This window comes from Lycium barbarum, chromosome 6, assembly GCF_019175385.1.
Source record: "Lycium barbarum isolate Lr01 chromosome 6, ASM1917538v2, whole genome shotgun sequence".
In the NCBI taxonomy this organism is placed as follows: Eukaryota; Viridiplantae; Streptophyta; class Magnoliopsida; order Solanales; family Solanaceae; genus Lycium; species Lycium barbarum.
Window position 1 is genome coordinate 3,867,231 of NC_083342.1, and position 20,933 is coordinate 3,888,163.

General features: G+C 35.9%; 1 protein-coding gene across 2 annotated transcripts; it reads right to left on the reverse strand.

Annotated features, from left to right (window-relative positions):
• Positions 1-851: 851 nt before the first annotated feature.
• On the reverse strand, positions 852-15,673 carry LOC132600516 (DDT domain-containing protein PTM-like). Of its 2 annotated transcripts, none has more exons than XM_060313737.1 (10): positions 15,483-15,673; positions 12,335-13,374; positions 6,843-7,547; positions 5,496-6,681; positions 3,963-4,254; positions 3,683-3,807; positions 3,087-3,544; positions 2,979-3,007; positions 2,428-2,880; positions 852-2,331 (listed from the first exon to the last, which is right to left on the reverse strand). In XM_060313737.1, exons 2-10 carry the CDS (start codon positions 13,135-13,137, stop codon positions 1,304-1,306), a joined length of 5,079 nt encoding a protein of 1,692 aa, XP_060169720.1. In that variant the 5' UTR covers positions 13,138-13,374; positions 15,483-15,673; the 3' UTR covers positions 852-1,303. The 2 variants fall into 2 exon arrangements, with proteins under 2 accessions (XP_060169720.1, XP_060169721.1); XM_060313738.1 differs by lacking the exon at positions 15,483-15,673 and adding an exon at positions 15,305-15,452.
• Between the last annotated feature and the right edge of the window lie 5,260 nt (positions 15,674-20,933).

The following is a 20,933-nucleotide window of genomic DNA, read 5'->3' on the forward strand; positions in this document are numbered from 1 at the left end:
CAATCTATAGGTAGCCTTATTATATCTTTTAACATATAGCCTCTTGCTAATTCATTCAACCAAGGGATTAGTTCAGTTGGCTCCTTCTTTCCAAGCTAAATGGAAGTGGTTATGCAAAAAAGTGAGCTTTCCCTTGTCATCAAAAGCGACTAACTACAACAACATGCCCAGTATAATCCCACCAGGTGAGTTCTGGGGAGGGTAGAGTGTATGCAGATCTTACCTCAACCTTTTGACGGGTAGAGAGGCTGTTTCCGATAGACCCCGACTCAAAGACATCAAAGCGACTAACTAACATGAAAAATAAAAAAAGATTTGTATAGTTCTTTAAACTTATTATCTTTTTTGTAACTGGCTGTTGAAGTGAAATCCGATCGCTACTTGAAAGCTTACTCCGACATTTGATTACGCAGGTGAAATAAAAAAAGTGCAAGTGAATTGATTCAACCTATCATCATTTAACTTTGGAGGCAAATATATTTTCATTTTTACAATAACAATTACTGTGACATTCCTTTTGATATATCCATATTCATTTTGAAGCATTTAATGGACTAAATTAAACTCCAAAGTAAACCAATAGGCGAGAAATTTCAGTAACATAACTTCCAATGCTTGTCGCAAAGACATGGTTTCTTGGCAATGAGGTAATCTTGAAGAGTCCTGGTCAAGATCATCGAGTGCATTCTAAACTGCGAATAGTAACTTAAAACTATTACCAGTTTTACTAAAATGTTGCAGCAACATATTGGTTAGTGTTACTTGTCCAATTATGACCCCATTGCAATGTTCTATTTTCCTTTTTAAAAAGTCAATAAGTGGTTTAAAAACGCGGATAATGGAAAAAAAAATTCTAAATAATGGCCTCTTTATACAAATCAAAAATATCAGATAAGCGCCAACAAAAAAGAGTTGCTTATCTGCCAAGGTTGGAGCAAATACCACAACCTCCCTACTAAATCATTTTTCTACATGTATATTGCACTTGACTGTTTTCTTATCATCCAGCTAATAATCATTCGAAAGAAAAACGAGACTAGCAGATGACGAAAGCTCACAGATTGCACGAGAGAAATCTGCCAGGTCGCGAAATTGCAGCAGCCCTTCGGTGCTCACAGCAGTTTAGCATAAAAAGTACATGCTGGCAGTTTCAATTTCCTTCTCTATTTGCAACAAAAGCAGCAATAGTAGCAAATAATCTGCACAGGAAACTGCATCAGTAAGGTCAAAATCCTCCAATTCCCTCAGGCTGATGCACCTCTGGCTTCAATCAGTTAAGATCACAAAATAGTATTAGCATCAACTATCTCCATTCCCTACAGCTGCCACACCACCAACCGGCTTCCCCAAACGACTCTTCAACCCAAGGTGAACAATGACTGTGGATCCATATGCCACACATTTGACAACAAAGATCAGGGCATGGTTCAGAATGGGAACACATTTTACAAGGGACAGTGACAGCAGCAGAATCTATGCTAAGTGCATGCTCGTGCTGAAAGTAAGACATATCCGAAAGTCCATCAGATGGAAACCCCAATGATGAGTCAACGTTTTCCGTTAAATTAGCAGATCCATCAATAGGAGGACCACAATCATCAGATGCAAGCAATTCGTTGAAAGAGAAATAGGTCTGAGGTTCAAACTCCATATCATCAAATTCAAACATCATGCCTTCCTCAAAACCATTTCTTGAAGTATCCCATTCAACCTCAAGAGGTGTGGATAATTCAACATTTGTAGGGTTGTTGGCAAAAGGAGTATCTGCATCCTTCTCTATTCCTCCATTTCTTCTTACTGGCAGTTTACCACCCCGTTCAGCATTAGCTGGTATATCTTCTGCGGAAATCATTATGTTTCCTCCAAAAAAATCAGCATGGGAAGGATTGCTTGCAAAAGAAGAATCCATATCATTCTCATTCTTTACATGCCTTCTTACAGGCAATTTTTTAGGGCCCAGCACAGACATGGTTGCGGAATTCCATTCACAATCAGCATCTGGAAATTGCTCACTGAATTCTTCTGAAGTAGAAAAAGGAAGAGAATTATCATCTTCTAGATATATGTTGTCCTCGTTTGAAGGCACCACTTGAGTAGACATCTCGTCATCCATATGCAGCTCAGAAATCATCCCAGAACCAAACTCCATTCCTGGATTATCTATCTTTGAAGCCCTTGAGCGCGTTCTCTTTTCTTCTAACTGCTTTTTGCTTTCTGGATCCAAATAAGGACAGATAGGTATTCTAGTTCTACGGCATCTAGAACATTTGAACCCCATCACTTCAAAAACTTTTGACTCTTCAAGTCCAACAGCATCAGCATGAAACCAATCTGCAAACTCACATTGCATTAATTATTGCACTAAACCTAGTAATGAAACATAAATACAAGATTAACAGGTAAAAAGAATTCCTCTCAGGGACATACTTGAACAGGTTTCACAACGGATGTACATCAAATCAGGATCGTATGGCTTGCGACAAAGGTGGCAAGTAGTTATGAAAGAATACCCGTCTGGATTGCCCTTCAGTAGTATGTTTCTTAATCTAAAATCAGCACTAGTCTCCTCATTCTTCTTTCTCCAAATGACACCTAAGTTGCGCTTTGTTTTTGCTGTGGAGTTTGAAGAATTATCATGCTTCTTCACAGAAGAATGCTTCAAAGTGGCAATGGACGCTGGTGGACGACTAAAATTACCAACATTTACTCCTTTGTTGGCTGATATTGGCTTTGGAAAGTATTGTCCTTGCAGGAGTAAAGGACTTGTTGGAGATTCATCACTGCATTTAGCTTGAGAAAGGGCTCTATTTTGGTTACACTGTTTGCAAGTGTTAGTAGTATCAACTGTTGAACTAACAGTACAGTGCTCGTGACAGAACCCTGCAAAATAGATAATATGGATAAACTCCCAGACAACTAGCTAGACTGCTTAACAACATGATAGTAACTGATACAAGAAATATATGATATTATAGTACCTTGGCATGTATTGCACTTGACCGCATACCTGAGAAAATGAGATCGCATAAATAAATGAACATAAGAAAAAGCAGAAAGAATTTTTGATAAATGCATTAAATGGATACCTGAATGGCACATCCGCTTGACATGAAGCACAACAATACTTATCATTGCCATCTCTCTTCTGTACTAGATAAGAGAAGATATCTATACAAGGAGCCCTCAAGGGTTTATTCTGTGTAAATGCCCTTGTGGGTTTGTTTGCTGAAGGCAGATCTTTACCCATTTTTTCTTCATACTCTTTGATAAGATACAAAGGAATCCGCAACTCAGAAAACCAATATTTTTCCTTTCCATCCTGTGTTTTCTCTACGTCTACTACACTCTTCATCACACGAGATGGGAGATGCTTCTGAATCCCAAAAACAACACCATACCTAATCTCATCTTCAACAACTCTTTTGTCGCATATGTTAGCATTTCTGAAAGATGAAGCTTCTGTTTCTGGACCTTTTCCGTCTTGGACACTCTGTTCGGGACGAACAAGGTCAGTCCATCTCAGATGCATGTCTAGGTACCTCACCTTTAGGAAGAAAAAAAAAAAAAAAAAAACCTTTATTCACTAAGATTGAACATCACAAGAAACACTTGAGCCAGACTTGCAGCAAAAGCTTGTCACAAAAAGCAGAGCTTAAATCTTTATCAAACATATCTCAATCACCTGAAGCGCAAGCTGTGATGTTGTCCTACACATATCAACTGCAGCCCGCCAAACAAGCTGCCTATTTCTTTTGGCAGTCTCAGTCCCTTCAGCATAATAAATACTGGGTATCTTTCTTACACCACCTGTAAGTGTATAAGCTGTTAATGAACTCTCATGGCATTTATATTTGTATTCCACTGAATCTATGGCAAGACGACATGGAATTTCTTTCTTTTCAACAAGTGAAAAAATGAAGATTTGCAGTACAAAAAAGGTAATGGGATTATCTCAAAGACACCTTGACGTGCAGCTTTCTTCACCATCCTTCGGGGTAGAGTCCCTTTCTGGAATATAAACTTAGAAATCAAGCCACCTCTCCACCAAGTGAAGTCAGTCAGTATATCCTGGGACTCATCAGCAGTGGCTTCAACAATAGCCATTGGTTTCCTACCACGTCTCCCTGGTTTACGCTTCTGAGTTGATCCAGCAGCACCAGCAGCTGGAGGAGTGATGGAAGACTCAGATGACCCACCGTCAACAAGCTTCGTCCAATCCACAGAAAATGCAACTAGACGGATATTCTCCTCAAGCTACAAACATAAAGCCATACACTACATTCATCACATGGAGAACATGATAATCTATAGATAAAATCATATGTACGAAGTTGTAATAGATGTCAAATGTTGGGGCATATAATAAACTATCTACCCTTCGAATTATTCTAATAGCACAAACAAAGCCAGATTGCCTAATCCTTCTAAATTCTATAGCAGCCATCAAATTGCAAAATTCTGTTGGAATTCAAATAATGTGCAACTAAGAATCAAAGGCTGAGACTTAAGCAAAGTGGAATTTGCCCTTGGTTGCTGGATTTCATACTTCAGGTGAAAGATTGATGAACCACAAACAACACTCTCTTTTCCACATAACACGTTTCTTTGGAAATCTATTTGAAAGAACCAGGTCAAATGTTTCACTTGGCTTGTAGCAGAGGGTAAGTTACTAAAAGTCTTAATCGGAACAATCTCCAGAAAAGAGGCATCTCATTAAACACTAAATGCTCCATTTCTGAAGTGCATGCAGAGGATATCAACCATCTTTTTCTTCAATGTAATACTACAAGTCAAATTTGGCATTTTTTTCTTTAATACCCTGGGCATCAAATGAGCTTTACCAGGAGCTCCCTGGACTTTCTCCTCACTTGGACCCCAAACATGACAAAATCTTCCCACAAAATCCGGAACACTATCCCTGCTGTTATATGGTGGGTCGTTTTGAAGGAAAGAAATTCTAGAGTCTTTGAAGAACAGTCAATATTGTGAGCCTTAAACGTGAACATATATTTCTTATGATGAAGAACATGGATGTATATTTTTGCTCAACTTTTGGTGTAACATGGCCGCTACCGATGTTATAAAGTGGGTTGTCAAGATATACTTAGCACTTTATATTCTCTAAACAAAATATTCAAATTAACTACCAAAAAAAATCCATACAATCGAAAAACAAATGATGGACACAAGTTATAAAATGTATTGGCTTTCCAACATGAGTCATCACTTATGTGATACATAGTTATGTTACATCAATGGTCAGCCATTTTCAGATTCTATTATAAGTGCATCAGTTAAATGAATTACGCTACCGAGTAGCCCCTAATACTACTAGCATAAAGTACTATCAATGCTCCAAAACAATAACCAAAATACAGTCTTTATCAGTTAATAATAAAGTAAATCTAGAAGTGGTAACAAACATTAAGAGAACTATGGAAAAGAAAGTGAACATTATTAACAATAACATAAAAAAAAATCTGCAAAAAGCTTACTTCGAGCAAAAGAGACTTTATCGCACTGCAACTAGTAGCTTGTTCAGCCTGTTTACGCCATTGCTTTCTAAAAGCTTCACTCTGAAAAGGGCCACCTATCAGACCAGTTAAGCTCTCCTCCATCAACATAATATATGTGGCAATACCGGGAAGACTCCCCTCACCACCTTTTGCAGGACGTAGGCCACTAAGTATCTTCACAGCCCCCTTAATGGCATTTGATGCTGCAGCATTCAACAAGCATCCTCTCTTACTAGTCACAGGAGCTTTACAACTAAGACACCAACTACATCTTTCCCTTGGTACCTCCACGAGTTTCTTTTCCGTATTCGGCCAGAAAAAACGCATAGCTACTGACGAGAAAGCTTTAGCTTGAAGTAAAAAACTTGCAGACATATGTTTACGCTTAGTGTCTGAAACACGAGTCTCAGAACCATGGTTTTCTTCAGAAGAAAGGACAGCTAGACTAGCAGCAGCAGATGCAGCAAAATCTCCATGCAGATAACTATTTATATATCCTTGAGGTTTGAAAGATGAACCCATGTATAAGCAACCTCTTCCATAAGACACCGTGACACCAGCATAATTACCATTAGTTTGTTCCAAGTAGTTAATGTGGCTTGAGGTATGTATAGCAGTCTTTACAAAATGTGGACCATTTTGTTCAGTCCACTCAGAAGGAATAAGTTGCTGGTCAACTGATCCAGTACATACAAGGGGTTTCACTTGAATTTGTTCAGGTGGCAACGAGTCTATGGGTGCAGTACTCTGTCTTGCTATAGAATTAATATTTGCCAGACAAAGACCATCAGGTCGGGAAACTACACCTAATTTCTCATTCTGCATAGGTTCCATTGATAAGTTGCCTAGAAGAGCATTTCCTTGACCAATTTCAGTGACACAACTTGCAGTATTCTCTTCTCCAAGACTTTCCGTAACCGATGAATTAAGGGATGGCATAAGGGAACCACCTGTTGTGCCTTCTCCTTGCCTCCTAATTTCAGAAAGTTCACCATTAGGGAATATGAAATTGACTGGAAGTTCCCAGTACTGAATAATTCCTTTACATATTTCCAAATATAAGGCATAATGCTGCACATTGGCACTGAGTGCTTGCAGGACCTTGGTTATGTCTTTGTCATAGTAGTATCTGACATTACAGTCTGAGCCAGCCAAAGCCTTCAACCTATAATAGACGATTAAAAATACATTAAAAAAGATAACAAGAGGAAGATTTCAGCATGAACTACTTAAGATTAAGGGCATTGTATATCTCCACATAGAATATCCCGTAATCAAATACTGCAACTTAACAGAGTCAATAACTATAAAAGTTAAGAGACATACACAAGCAGATGATTGCAAGTACCCATAAAGACTTGTCCGTAGGGATCAACACCAAACACCTCTGATCCTTTCAGAGATGTTCCCCTTGTAATTTTGGGCTCAAGCTCATTGATTGTGCACTCAGGGCAATACCATGCTCCTTCTGGTATATACATCTTGCAAACACCAATGCACCTACCATGATAAGATGATGGACAGCCATCACAGCAAAGTAAAGTTCCATCCATACCGCAGAGACGGCACTCATCACCATTATCATCTTGATCAACACCACGAATAGAATCTTGTCCACTGTCTTTGGAACCCAAAGAATTAGTATTCAAAGAGAAAGTTGTTTCACTGTTTTCTTTACTAAGCTTGATGGCTTCTTGGTCCTTGCAGGCAGAAGTTTTAGAGTACCGTGGATGCACTCTGCGTGGTCCAATTACAGGGGAAAAAACTGTACACCCATCTGAATCAATTCCTACCTCTGATTCTTTGCGCATGTCAATTTCTGCTATTAGCTCTTCAGAATCTAGGACACTGTCGCACAAGATCTGCAGAACTACGAGTTTCCTGCCGGCAGATAATGAGTAGTATTCCTTCTCCAAAGTATGGGGATAAAAATCTTTCCAATCATGTTCATCTGTGTATCCCATTCCCGTTAAATAATGAACTAGATAAGCAGGCCAAGTCATTGTATCAAGCAAGCTCCAATCAACGTTCCTACGAGCAAGCAGCACTAGTTAAGTTTCCAAAATGTACCTTACTAAATTGTATAATATATATATATATATATAGCTAGGAATAGAAAAAGTGATGCCACACCTCTCTTTGGCCAAGAAACACAATTATCTTTTTTTGGTGAAGAAGAAACACAATTATCTTTTTACATGGCTCAATTAACAACAACATACCCAGTTGAATCCCACAGTGTGGGGTCTGGGGAGGGTTAAATGTACGCAGACCTTACCCCCACCTTGGTAGGGAGGCTGTTTCTGAAAGACCCTCGGCTCAAAAGAAAACAAGGGGGAAAAAGTCAGATACCGACAGCAAATCAAAGCAATGCGAAAATGAGAAAAAAACAAGGGCAAAGAAGTCATGATAAAACAGCATGGAGAGACAAGACCCAACACATAAAAACAAGAAACATAGGGCAATAAAAAGTAGAGCAAAGCTACGCCTACTAGGGCGACAGAAAAGCGAGACTACCTACTAGCCTTCTACCCTAATCTGAGCCCTACTAGCCTTCTACCCTAATCTGAGCCCTCCACAACCTCCTATCTAAGGTCATGTCCTCGGTAATCTGAAACAACGCCAAATCCTGCCTAATCACCTCTCCCCAATATTTCTTTGGCCTTCCTCTACCTCTCCTAAAACCGTCCAAAGCCAACCTCTCACACCTCCGCACTGGGGCATCTATGCCTCTCCTCTTCACATGCCCAAACCATCTCAACCTCGCTTCCCGCATCTTGTCCTCCACTGATGTCACTCCCACCTTGTCCCTGATGTCCTCATTCCTGATCCTATCTCTCCTAGTGTGCCCACACATCCACCGCACATTCTCATTTCCGCGACTTTTATCTTCTGCACGTGAGAGTTCTTGACTGGCCAACACTCTGCCCCGTGCAACAGAGTCGGTCTAACCACCACTTTGTAGAACTTGCCCTTAAGTTTTGGTGGCACTTTCTTGTCACGCTCAATTAAATGAGGAAAACATTTAAGAAAATTAAGTTACCAAGACCTGTTCTTTTCCTATAACTTCTGACTTTTCATTTTCTCGTATACTAAATAATGAAGGAAAGGACGTGATGTTGCAAACCAAAAACAGCCAACATATCCTTTAAATGAAGAAAAGACGTGATTTTGCAAACTGAAAGAACTAGCATTTCCTCTAAAATTGATTTCATTAATTCTTCTCATTAGTTCTTTAACAAAAAGACTAAACGTATAGGTGGGTTGTGTATAATGCCAATTTGAAGTGTTGACCTCAAATTTCAGATCTTCTCTTTGGTCGGTAAATGGGTGTTGTCAATGCTCCTTTTTGTTGACAGGTTGTGTTTTTATGGAATGCAACGAGCCAGACAACAGATTCGAAATCCAGAATGAAGGTGTAGTATACTGTGTAAACATGAATGGTATGTGGGGTTATTTTTTTAATCATTTATATTCGAATATTCACACCTTTATATTACAGTATAATTCTGTAATAGGGCTATAATACTTATTTAGTTTTTTAATCATTCGTGAGCTTATTTTCATATTGATGCTACATATGTTAGATAGAATTTTTCTTTTTTTTTTCCTTATTTCACAAAGTAAATGGAGTGCAGGTCCAGTGATGTGACACATGAGGCTGGCGTGGAAGTGAGGCTTGGTACCCAGGCCATCAAAAAAAGGAAGTTTCAAGTATCTTGGGTTTATTATACAAGGATATGGGGATTTTGACGATGATGTCATGCATCGTATTGGTATAGGGCGGATGAAATGGAGGCTCGCTTCAGGAGTGTTGTGTGATAAGAAGGCGCCACCAAAGCTTAAAGGCAAGTTCTACAAAGTGGTAGTGAGACCGACTCTGTTGCACGGGGCGGAGTGTTGGGCAGTCAAGAACTCGCACGTCCAAAAGATAAAAGTTGCGGAAATGAGAATGATGCGATGGATGTGTGGGCACACCAAGAGAGATAGGATTAGGAATGAAGATATTCCGGATAAGGTTGGAGTGGCATCGGTGGAGGACAAGTTGCGGGAAGCGCGGTTGAGATGGTTTGGGCATGTGAAGAGGAGAGACACAGATGTCCCAGTGCGGAGGTGTGAGAGGCTGGCTATGAATGGTTTCAGAAGAGGTAAAGGTAGGCAGAAGAAGTATTGGGGAGAGATGCTTAGGCAGGACATGGCACATTTCCTGCTAACCGAGCACATGACCTTAGATAGGAGGCTATGGAGGACTCAAATTAGGCTAGAAGGCTAGTAGGTTGTCCCGCGTATCCCTTGGTACTAATGGTCGCAGTTTTGATCTACAGTTTGTTGTCCTTTTAATCTTGCTACTATATGTTGTTTTTTGTACCTTGAATATATTATTTATCTGTGGTAGCTACTGCTTCTTTTTTCTCAGACTGCTTTACCAGGGTTTTTTTTCCGCTTTCGTTAGTTGCATTTTCATATTGCTTTGAACTATTTGTGCCTATCTAACCTTGTCTCGTCATGTTTTTTCTTGAGCCGAGGGTCTTTCGGAAATAGTCCCCCTATCTTTCGAGATAGGGGTAAGGTCTACGTAAACTTTACCCTCCCTAGACCCCACATTGTGGAATTTTACTCAGTATGTTGTTGTTCTGTTTTTCGTTCCCCAGTACTTTACCAAGAAAAGGGAAAAATAGTACTTTACCAAGAAAAGGGAAAAAGAGGCGACCTCTAACTTTCATTTCCCCTCAACCCCGAACCGAGTCTTCCTTTTTACCACCTCTTCCTATTTTTGTATTTATGTTATTGTAAGAATATTTATTTTAATCATTACTACTTCAACTCTCATGTCATTTATTAATATTTTGATATTTTCTACTATTCATTATCAAAACAAGAAATCTCAAATCTCGGTTATTACTGCTCCAATTTCTCCTACTCTAAAATATCTTTACTTTGTGCTTATAGGTTTTAAAATTTGCTTAATTTTAAATTCTTATGTTTTTTCTGTTTTAGGTCAATGCTCTCAATGAGAGGTCCGAGGCTACAAGTACGTGATTTAATTTATTTTTTATTTTCCTCTATTTCCTTTACGTACTTCTTAATTTCTTCTTTAATCCTATATATTCATGGCTTGCACTTATCAACAATAGAAATTATCATGTTATCCTATTTAATGTTTACATATGGTAAAAAAAATCATTTTCTTTTTTTAAAAACAAATACCTTAAGCAATGTATGTACTAACTTGATTACCTAATTGCTAATATTTTTTGCGCGGGTTGCCCTTCAAAGGCACTGGTCTTTAATTTTTGCCCCTCAAATTGTTGGTCTTCAATTTTTTCCCTTCACCTTAAAACCCATGGGTTCCGGGTTCGAACCCTCACTGAGTCAAAAAATTAAAAAAAAAAAAAAAAAAAAAAAACACACATGGCAGAGTTTGCTACCTTAAGGTAAACTCTGTGTTATACAGTAGCAAACTCTGGCTTACAAAATCCAAACTATGCCTTGCGATTTTTTTTTAAAATTTTTGACTGAGAGGCGAAGAACAAAAATTAAAGACCAGCAATTTGAGGGGCAAAACTTAAAGAGCACCCCCGAATAAGGGCAATCGTGCAAATTGCTCCCTACCTAATGACCTTAAATAGGAGAAGAGGCTTGAGATAAATTAATGGATAAATAGATAATTTATTGAAGTTAAATCTCGAAGATAGATGTTTAAATAGCATTCCTAAAAATATAAAAATATACTACTGATATAAAAATACATTACTGCTTTAACATAAAACTAACTAATATGTAAGCTGCAAACAAATGTTCATAAACTTATCTATTGATATAAAATATTATTACTATGGGAAATGAAGCAATAAAAGAACAAAATAAAAAAAATAGGTCATACTAGATGGTGCTAATTTTAAGAATTCTTTTTGATTGAAATGATTATCTAGGAACTAAGTGTTGGGTGATGAAGGGTTAATGAAGATAAGGTTGTGTTAATAATAAAATGTACAAAACTAGGAAAGAAAGGTCTCAAAAAGTTTGTTAAAAATATTTGTATACTTTAGAATTACATAATTGTGAAGAGAATTTGAATGTGCGGTTGTCAAAATTTTAGGTTTACTTTTTAATCGAATTTCGATTTGAATTTAGATATTTAAAGAAAGATCATCATTACATGAATTTTATAAGGTTTTAATAACCGCGCGAAGCACGGACCAGTTTACTAGTTATATAGAAGCCTACATATGCCATCCTGTAAGCACAACTTCACTGGCTAACTAAATACATTAATTGTCCATTTCAAGATCTCCTCCATGAAAGTAGGGTAAAAGGGAATAGTCAAAAAATCCGGTCATTCAACAAAAGTGGACAACTCCTACTGCTTGCAAAAAGGATATATATATATATATATATATATATATATATATATATATATATTCATCACGATAATTATTCAAGCACATCCCAAACATACAAACAATGTAATGCCCTGATTAATTAAGGAAAGACAACTAAACTATCAGGAAAGTATGACATTCAATGCCTTCATACAGGCAAAAATCAAACTGCATGAAGACACACTGTAATGGAACTTCATGTCATAAAATATCATCTGTATTCTTCTTCTGACAAGTTATCTAGCTTTTAGTTTATTTTACCACGCCATAATCAAGGCAATCTTCAAGTTCAGTGGTGTATTTTTCGGAATGACAGCATAGCAGGGAATACCTCCCAGATAATTCAGACCAAAACAACATAAAAGTAAAACAGATTAAAACTTAGTCTAACAGTTTTTCAAAAAAATAGCATCCATGAAATAGGCAAGTACTCACCTTAGGCATTTTGATGCGATCTCGGAACCATCAGATGACAGGTTATCGAGGTGACGCCTCAAAACGCGCATAAGAGCAACATGAACAGAGTCTAACAACGTGTTTGGAACGGAACAGTTGAGTGCACCCACAAAGTCATCAAGTCCAAAGGGACTCAAAAACAATGTTGTACTGAACGTCCGTAGAAAGCTATAAATGGACAAAAGGTACGATACATACTCCTCCGGAATTCCAATGTTGCCCGAAGATGGAGGCAGTTCAGGCGCAGGAACAAGCGGCGGCTTTTCCACCTCTAAACATAAATCCTGGTCCTCATCATCTTCAGACAAATCACTCAGTGAATTAGCATCAATATCTGCTTCCGTTTTCTCAAGTTTAACAGTACAATCATTCCCCAAATCACACGAAACTGGCACTTCTTCAATCTTATCAGCTACAGAACTTATCGGCTCATCTTTTACCTCGCTACTTGCTACCATTTCATTTAACTTTTTCTTCCTGTCCAACCATTCACCAACCAACTCATCATCTTCAACCAAAACCTCCTTCAATTCGCCGATATCCAAATCTTCGCAATCTCCATCGTCATAATCAACCCTATATAACCCCGAATCGTAATACATAACCTTTCCCAAAAATAACCCATTTCCTTCAAATTCCTTCCTTACATACCTACCCACCAATGCTTTAGGTTTCAATCCAACAGCCCTTTTCTTCCCATCCTGATCAACCTCCACATTTTGTACATCCTTTCTTCGCCTTTTCCTCCCTCGTCTTTCTGATCTGCCCACACCACCCTCCATTCCAAAAAACCCTAACTCAATTTCCGATCCAAAAAAATAAGTGTTCAATAATGTACTTATTTTAAACCGTCAATTTAAGTCATTCACGGCTTAATTACTATAATTAATCTGCTTTTGCAAACGCAACTCTGTTTACGATCCAAAATTTTCCAGCCGTATCAAAATCTGTGCTTCCTTCGCCACACTTTCAACAAATCGAATCAAACTTTAGGGATTTTCCCTTCAGATCTCAAAAACCTAACAATGAAAACAAAACAAAAAAATCAGCAAAATCTTAAGTATCTTCGATAAATATACAAAATCCAACAAAAAAACAAAAAATAGCAAAATCTTAAGTATCTTCGAGAAATATACAAAATCCAACAAAAAAAACAAAGAAATCAGCAAAATCTTAAGTATCTTCGAGAAATATACAAAATCCAACAAAAAACAAAGAAAATCAACAAAATCATAAGTAACTTCGATAAATATACAAAATCCAACAAAAAATCAGCAAAATCTTAAGTTGCTTTGCATTCTGTCAACAAATCGAATCAAATTCTAGGGTTTCTTCCTTCAGATCGCAAAAACCAAACAAAAAAATCAGCGAAACGTTGAAGTATAATCGAAAAATATACAAATCTATTGACTACTCTTGGACAGAAAAAGATGAGTTCAAGGAATAAACAATATATATGAACCAAAATTTCGCTTCCATATCAAAATCTGTGGTTCTTTTTTTTTTTTGATTAAGCACCGGGTGTCCGGGTCTCTTAGAGCCCCGACTAATCCCGGGGGTGCACAGGCCCTCGGCAAGGAGTTTCCCGCAAGTGCACCACGGTTAATTCAGGTTTTACCCAGTCCGATGGCCCTCAGAAATTGTTTGCACCCAGTGGGTTTCGAACTTGAGACCTTGAAAGGGAGCACCCCAAGGCTCAAGTCAATTGCCACCAAGCCAACCCCTGTGGTTCTTTCGCCACACTTTCAACAAATCTAATCAAATTGTAGGGTTTTTTCCTTCAGATCGCAAAAATTCAACAAAATAACAAACAAAATCGGCAAAATGTTAAGTATCTTCGAGAAATATACAAATCTATGACTATCCATATAGGAAGATTTGGAGATCGAAGATTAGGATAGAAGGTTAGTAGGTAGTTGAGTTTGTCGCGCTGTGTGTGCCAGAGGTGGGGGGCAAGCATTTCCATATCCTTTTCCCCTTTCTTAGTAGTAGTATCTAGGTATCGCGTAGAGTATTATCCTTATGTGTGTATTATTATATGTTGCTCCATTTATTTTCTATCTTGATATTTTGCTGGCCTATTTTTCTTGCAATCCTGCATTGACTATGTTTCTTTTTTAGCTGAAGGTCTATCGGAAACAGCCTCTCTACCCCAAAAAGGTTGAGGTAAGGTCTGCGTACATCCTACCCTCCCCAAACCCCACTTTGTGGGATTACACTAGGTTGTTGTTGTTTGTTGTATCTATATACAGAAAACGACGAGTTCAAGGAATATACAATATATAAAGGAATTGGCAATTAAATCAAGTTTAAGTAACATGTGAAACAACTAAATCAAGTTTAATTTAAATTTTTAACTTCAATGAAACGCAAATTGGCAAAATTTCCTTCCGCATAAAAAAATCCGTGCCTCCTTCGCCACACTTTCAACAAATCTAATCGAATTTTACGGTTTCTTCCTTCAGGTCGCAAAAACTCAACAAAATCTTAAGAACCTCTAGAAATATAAAAAATCCAACCAAAAAAAAAAATCAGCAAAATCTTATGTATCTTCGAGAAATATACAAATCTACAACTACTGTTATACACGAAAACACACACTCTTTCAACAAATCCAATCAAATTCTAGGGTTTCTTCCTTCAGATATCAAAAATGCAACAAAAAAATCAGCAAAATATTAAGTTTCTTCGCACATTTTCAACAAATCCAATCAAATTCTAGGGTTTCTTCCTTCAGATATCAAAAATGCAACAAAACAAACAGCAAAATATTAATTTTCTTCGCATACTTTCAACAAATCCAATCAAATTCTAGGGTTTCTTCCTTCAGATCGCAAAAAATCAAACACACAAAAAAAAAAAAGCAAAATCGTAAGAATATACAAATCTATATCTAACTTTTGATAGAAAAAAACGAGTTCAACGAATATATAATATATAAAAACTTACCTTCTTAAAAAATACAAGATATGCGAAACAATTAAATCAAGTTTAATTTAAATTTTGAACAAATCTAATCAAATTCTCGGGTTTCTTCGTTCAGATCGCAAAAAATCGAACAAAAAAAAATATCAGCAAAATCTTAAGAACCTTCTAGAAATATACAATAGATATACAAAAAACTGACCTTGTTAAGGAAAAAGCACAAGCACCGCCATTGATTGAAAAGATAGCCCTAAAATGGATAAGAGAAAGGGAAACAAAAAAAAGGGTTATAACCCTAAAAATGAAAAGGGAAAAATCTAGAGATAGATTAGATTCTTCAGTAACCAAAGTTTAATGGTGTGGGCTTGGCTTTCTTTTCTGGATATTATTTTCTTTACTATGGTATAACTCAGTGATGACTCGGATGAGTTTTTGAATTTTGAATTTTGTTTGGGGAGGTATAATATTATCTAAAAAAAAATTAAAATAACTTAATATTAAGAAAAAATATGTGAAACAATTAAATTAAGGTTAATTTTAGTTTTAAATTTGGGGATTTTTCTGCAACTTTTGACGGTAATTTTATATTTGATTGTTTTTGTTAAGAAAATATTTTCCATCAAGGGGTGAATTGACTCTCGTTTACTTTCTGGGTGAAACTTATTTTCCTTTACAATTATCTCAACTCTTAACTTTGTATCATGGCTCCGACAAACACTTGAAAATTATAATCAATTTTTAATAATTAAAAAATTTATCGAGCGGATTTACTAACATTATTATTGATCATTAATAAATATTTTTTTACGAAAAATAATTTTAACACAAATCAAATTTTTCTATATACATTTATTCTAACAAAATTTTAAAACTTGAAGGAAATTTTTACAAATTAATGTATGTACGTTCTTCCTCCAAAATATAAAAGAATAATCACTTATTAATATCTGATAAAACTTTGTGATATTTTCTAATGAGCTGTCATCCTTAAGCTCTTGAGGAATGTAAAAGTTATAATTGTATTGCTTTTTAAAATATTCGAACACAATTGAAAAATCTTAATACATAACCTCAAAAGATCGTAATGTATCAGAATGATTCTCAATTTGTATGCGAGACATTCGAATAAATTGTGTTACATCGTGATATTAGCAATAACATGTATTTGACCATAAAAAATTTACTAAATATATGTTAATTCTCTTTTATTTCTGAATAATGTACGACATATGTTAATGAGTTAATCCTTGGGAAAAAAAAATAACAATTATCAACCAATATAAATAAATTCTTGATATACGTGCCAACAAAATTGTTGGCAAGTGCCTATAAAAAAATACTAAAGCAATAATAAATAAAGGGAGAATGAACAAAAAGGAAGCAAAGCTAATAACCGTATAGTGACAGGAACCTTATTGGCGGGAAGAAAAGGTTTAATGATTTTGTGTTACCCGCCAAACATCTTTGTAACTTTAAAACATACTCTAAAATATTATGCAACAATTTTTTTAGCGTATAACGGTCTAATGTTTTCAAAAGTCACTTGGATTTACATTGATTGTCATAGTTTACTAAATATTATCGTATGTTATGTAGCAACTAGTCAATTAAAATATCAACATTTAATATCATCTTAGCTTGTTTGGATTTTTGCTACGGATTGTATTGTATCGTGTTGTATTGTTACTTTAAATACATGATTTTTTTTTTTTACTGTTACGTAAATCTTATTCCATATCGTACTGTCAAATTGGTTGTTATGTAACTATAAAAATTGCCGTTTTATGTAACGATCAATTTGATGTGTCGTGTTGTTACCTGTTTTTCCCACATTTTGTCGTTACTTATTAATTAATAATTATATTTTACCCTTTACCCTACATTTTTTCATGTAATCTTATCTTGTGCCCTATTTTTTCTTGTTAACATTAATTTTTAAGTTTATTCTTCATATCATTGGGTGTATTATAAAACTACAGAAAATGATACAATCTATCAAAACATTACATTCATCAAAATAATATAATACATTACAAAACGATATGTAGCAACCATCCAAGCTAGTTGTGAATAACCATAGTAGAACAACCTTATAGAATTGTGCCATCTATGCTAGTGTCGTTGACAATCTTATTTCATTATAGTGTTAGGATTTGCCATGAATTTCCTACCTTATTATACTTTTACCATAATTCTATTTTACTTCAAAAAGGTTTCTTGATGGAAAATGTTTTCTTTGTGGAAAGGGATTTTACCATGTTTATCCTTTTCTTGGAGGAGGAGTTTTGGAATTCTATAAATAGGAAATATTCACTTTTCATAAACAACACAATAACATCCACAATGTAGTCGTTTAAAAAATTTTGTTTAGGGGGAGATTATTCTCCCAGTATTTTCTATGCTTTCTTATTAGTCCTCTCATACGTAGGTCAATTGACCAAACCATATTAGAATATTAAGCTTATTTTAGTATAGTTCTTTTTGTTGTCTAATTTATCGTTATTCAAGATTTGCAATTATAAGCTTCCGCATGACTCCGTGTTATTTCGATCACAACATATAGTGCCAGCGAGGATCAATCTCGCGATGTTCGATTTTTTTCCTTCTAATAATATGGGTCTTATTTAATATTTTTCGCAACAACCAAAACATTTATTTTGAGTTTTAGCGCACCATTTTATGTTTTGAGATATTGTATAAGTTAACAATACTATTCGGACCTTGTTGTTATAATTTGGGATGAAAACGAGAGACTAAAGATGTTTCAGACCTGTTTTTTTTTTCCATTTATGCAGTTGCAGTTTTTTTTGTGTAAGCAGTGTTGCCCAATCGCACAGGGGAACTGCGATTTTGATGGGTTATGTGGAGTTCTCAATGCCATCGCGCAGAGTAGGCGTCATTGTGCTAAGTAAACGGGTCAAGGTCCATCGACCTTCATGGTCGCGTTGTTAGGGATTGTCATCAAGTTTCAGACGTGTCAGCTGGACCGCGATCGTGTGGGTAAGACCATGATTGCGTTGAAGGTTTGTTTCAGGCGTAAAAGTTGAGATTTTGGGATTTCATTTGTTGTTTCACTATTTTTTAGGGTTTTGGAGCTCGGTCTATGATGATTTTGAGCAACGATTTCGATATCTAATTGTAAGTATTTCATGTTCTGCACCAGACCCATATCAGGAGCCCACTCATGAGCCTACTCAAGCACCAGTCGATAATATGTTTGATTATTTAACAAGTGTTAATGTATTCAATATACATAAGAATTGATACTAATTTTTATATATTTTTCAGGTTCATCCTTCAGCGCCTGCAGTGACATCTCCCGACGATGATGAGGTCTCATTTCTAGACCCATATCAGTCTGAGATTCCGAGGGTACCGGCGAGACTAGATCCCAAGAAGAAGCATGTTATGCAGAAAGGCGCAACAGCGAGGGATGATCATGGCTTAGGCTTAGAGTGCCCTCTTATTAAGAGGAAAAAAAGGGGACGGAGATGATAGTGAGGGCGGTGGAGATAGTATGAGCCTTAGGCTTAACGATAGTCTCAGGCATACCACACGTGGGACCCATCCACGATAGTGTAGATACAAATAGTGTTGTACAATTTAAGTAAATATTATATATTTTTTGCATATCTATTTATATTTATAAATATTATCTTAGTCTTTATTATCGTTTATAATGTCACATCCTAAATTGGTAATTAAAAAAAATCGTGACATATTGGAAATAAAGTTATGCATTAATTTAAAAATAGCACGAAACCCTAAAACATAAATAACTTAAAGGTAATGACAACAAGTCTTCAAACAAAAATGGACTTCGAGAACTTTTCAACCACTAAAACAACAATCCGAAGTTTTACGTATCCTTGATGTATTGAGCCTATCTTATTAATCGCACAAAAATAAGTAGGGTTCTATATAAAATATTAAAGTTCCGAAGTCTCGAAGCATGATTAATATATGGCTAAAGTACCTAAAAAAGTTTGAAAATGTAAAAGAAAGATAGTTTAACCAAAATAAATAGGTCCTATAGCGCAGTATTTTACTGTGCTAAAGGAGAGAGGTAATATATTTTAGCACAGTAAAATACTGCGTTAAAGGACTTAACCAAGTCGTTACAGTTAAATCCTTTAACGCAGTATTTTACTGCGTTAAAGGTACTTTTGTGCCATTTTTTTCTATTGTATTTTGGTTCAAGTCTTTTTTTATTGAGTTATTTTGATTCAGGACTCTGATTTTGGTGCTGGTTCTGGACTTCTAGTTTGATTGAGATTGGTGTTGTACTTTTGGGAAGCTGGTGGAGTGTTGTGGTTGATCAAGTTTGAATCTTTATTGCATTTCATGACTTTTAAGTTGCTTTTCTGATGTGTGTTTTAAGTTGTCTATGCATATCTTTGCTTTTCTGATGTGTGTTTTAAGTTGTCTATGCATATCTTTTACGCTTTACATGTGCAGAGTAATTATTGATTTGTGGCTGAAGTACAATAATTTTTGCTTGACTTCAATTATTTATGTGTGAACTTTATTATATATGATTGGAGTTCAATAAAAAATGACTGAGCTTCAGCCATATGAAGCTTCATAATTTTCTTTGTTAAGACTAATTTCACACATTGTATATCTAAAGTTGTTAGAATCGCGTACACTTGCAAAAAATTTAAAAGTGGATAAAAATTAAATGGCGCTGTCAAAATCGAATATCCATGCACTTTTCCCCTTTTAACATTTCTACTTCTACACAATCCATCACTCACTAGCCCACTTGATTCATTGTGCGTTTCAACCCATTTACCCAATAGTAATAAAAATGGTTTGACCAATTCATCAAATCATTACAAGTATATTATTTGCTAATCATAAAAAATCAGCAATTAATATAGTAATAATCAAATATATATGTAAATATAATTAAACATTTTGAAATACAATTAAAGCAGGAAGCTTGATCATAAATCGCAAATTTTTGTAAGCTTGATAAACATGTATGTATGTATTACTATAAGACGAAGGGAAAAGGGCCAAAAATATCTAAAGATAGATCAATTCGTTATGTTTTTAGCTTGAAAATGTCATTGCCATTACATTTTTGGCTCAAAACTGTCCTCCAGCTAGGCAAATAGCTCAAAAAATACTTTTCCTACTAAGGTGTCGTTTGGTGCTGGTATAAGCTGGGATATCTCGACACTAATTTTTTATACCATGCTTGGTAGAAGGTATAAACTTATTAAAGTTATACCTTGTACCAAACAAGGTATAAAATGCATCCCATCCCAAGAGATGGGATATCCCCTCTTATCCCACTTATACTGGAATTATTTTATACCATCTTTTAGACGGTATAAAATAATTCCAATAGATGGGATAAATTAGTCCCGGGATTATAATCCCGAGATAATTTTGACTACCTACCAAACGACCCCTAAGGGTTCCTCCAAAACTAAAGTGAATATAAGCCCTCGTTTGGCCATAAGAATTATTCACTCCATTCCGGAATTTTCTTCACTTATTTCCGGAATCAGCGTTTGGCTATGAGAATTCCGAATACAACTTGAAGTTGTATTCCGAAATACCAAAAACTCAAAAAATTTACTTTTCAAATTTATTTCACTTTTTTACAACTACATTTCACCAAAAACTATGGCCAAACACA

Excerpts from the sequence above, each read along its gene's own strand:
- LOC132600516 (XM_060313737.1), bottom strand. The coding sequence starts at position 13,137 with ATGGAGGGTGGTGTGGGCAGATCAGAAAGACGAGGGAGGAAAAGGCGA. Across the intron at positions 3,808-3,962 it reads GAAGAAAGCTGCACGTCAAG|GTGGTGTAAGAAAGATACCC; the intron begins GTGTCTTTGAGA and ends ATACACTTACAG. Across the intron at positions 2,332-2,427 it reads CCGTTGTGAAACCTGTTCAA|ATTGGTTTCATGCTGATGCT; the intron begins GTATGTCCCTGA and ends GTGAGTTTGCAG.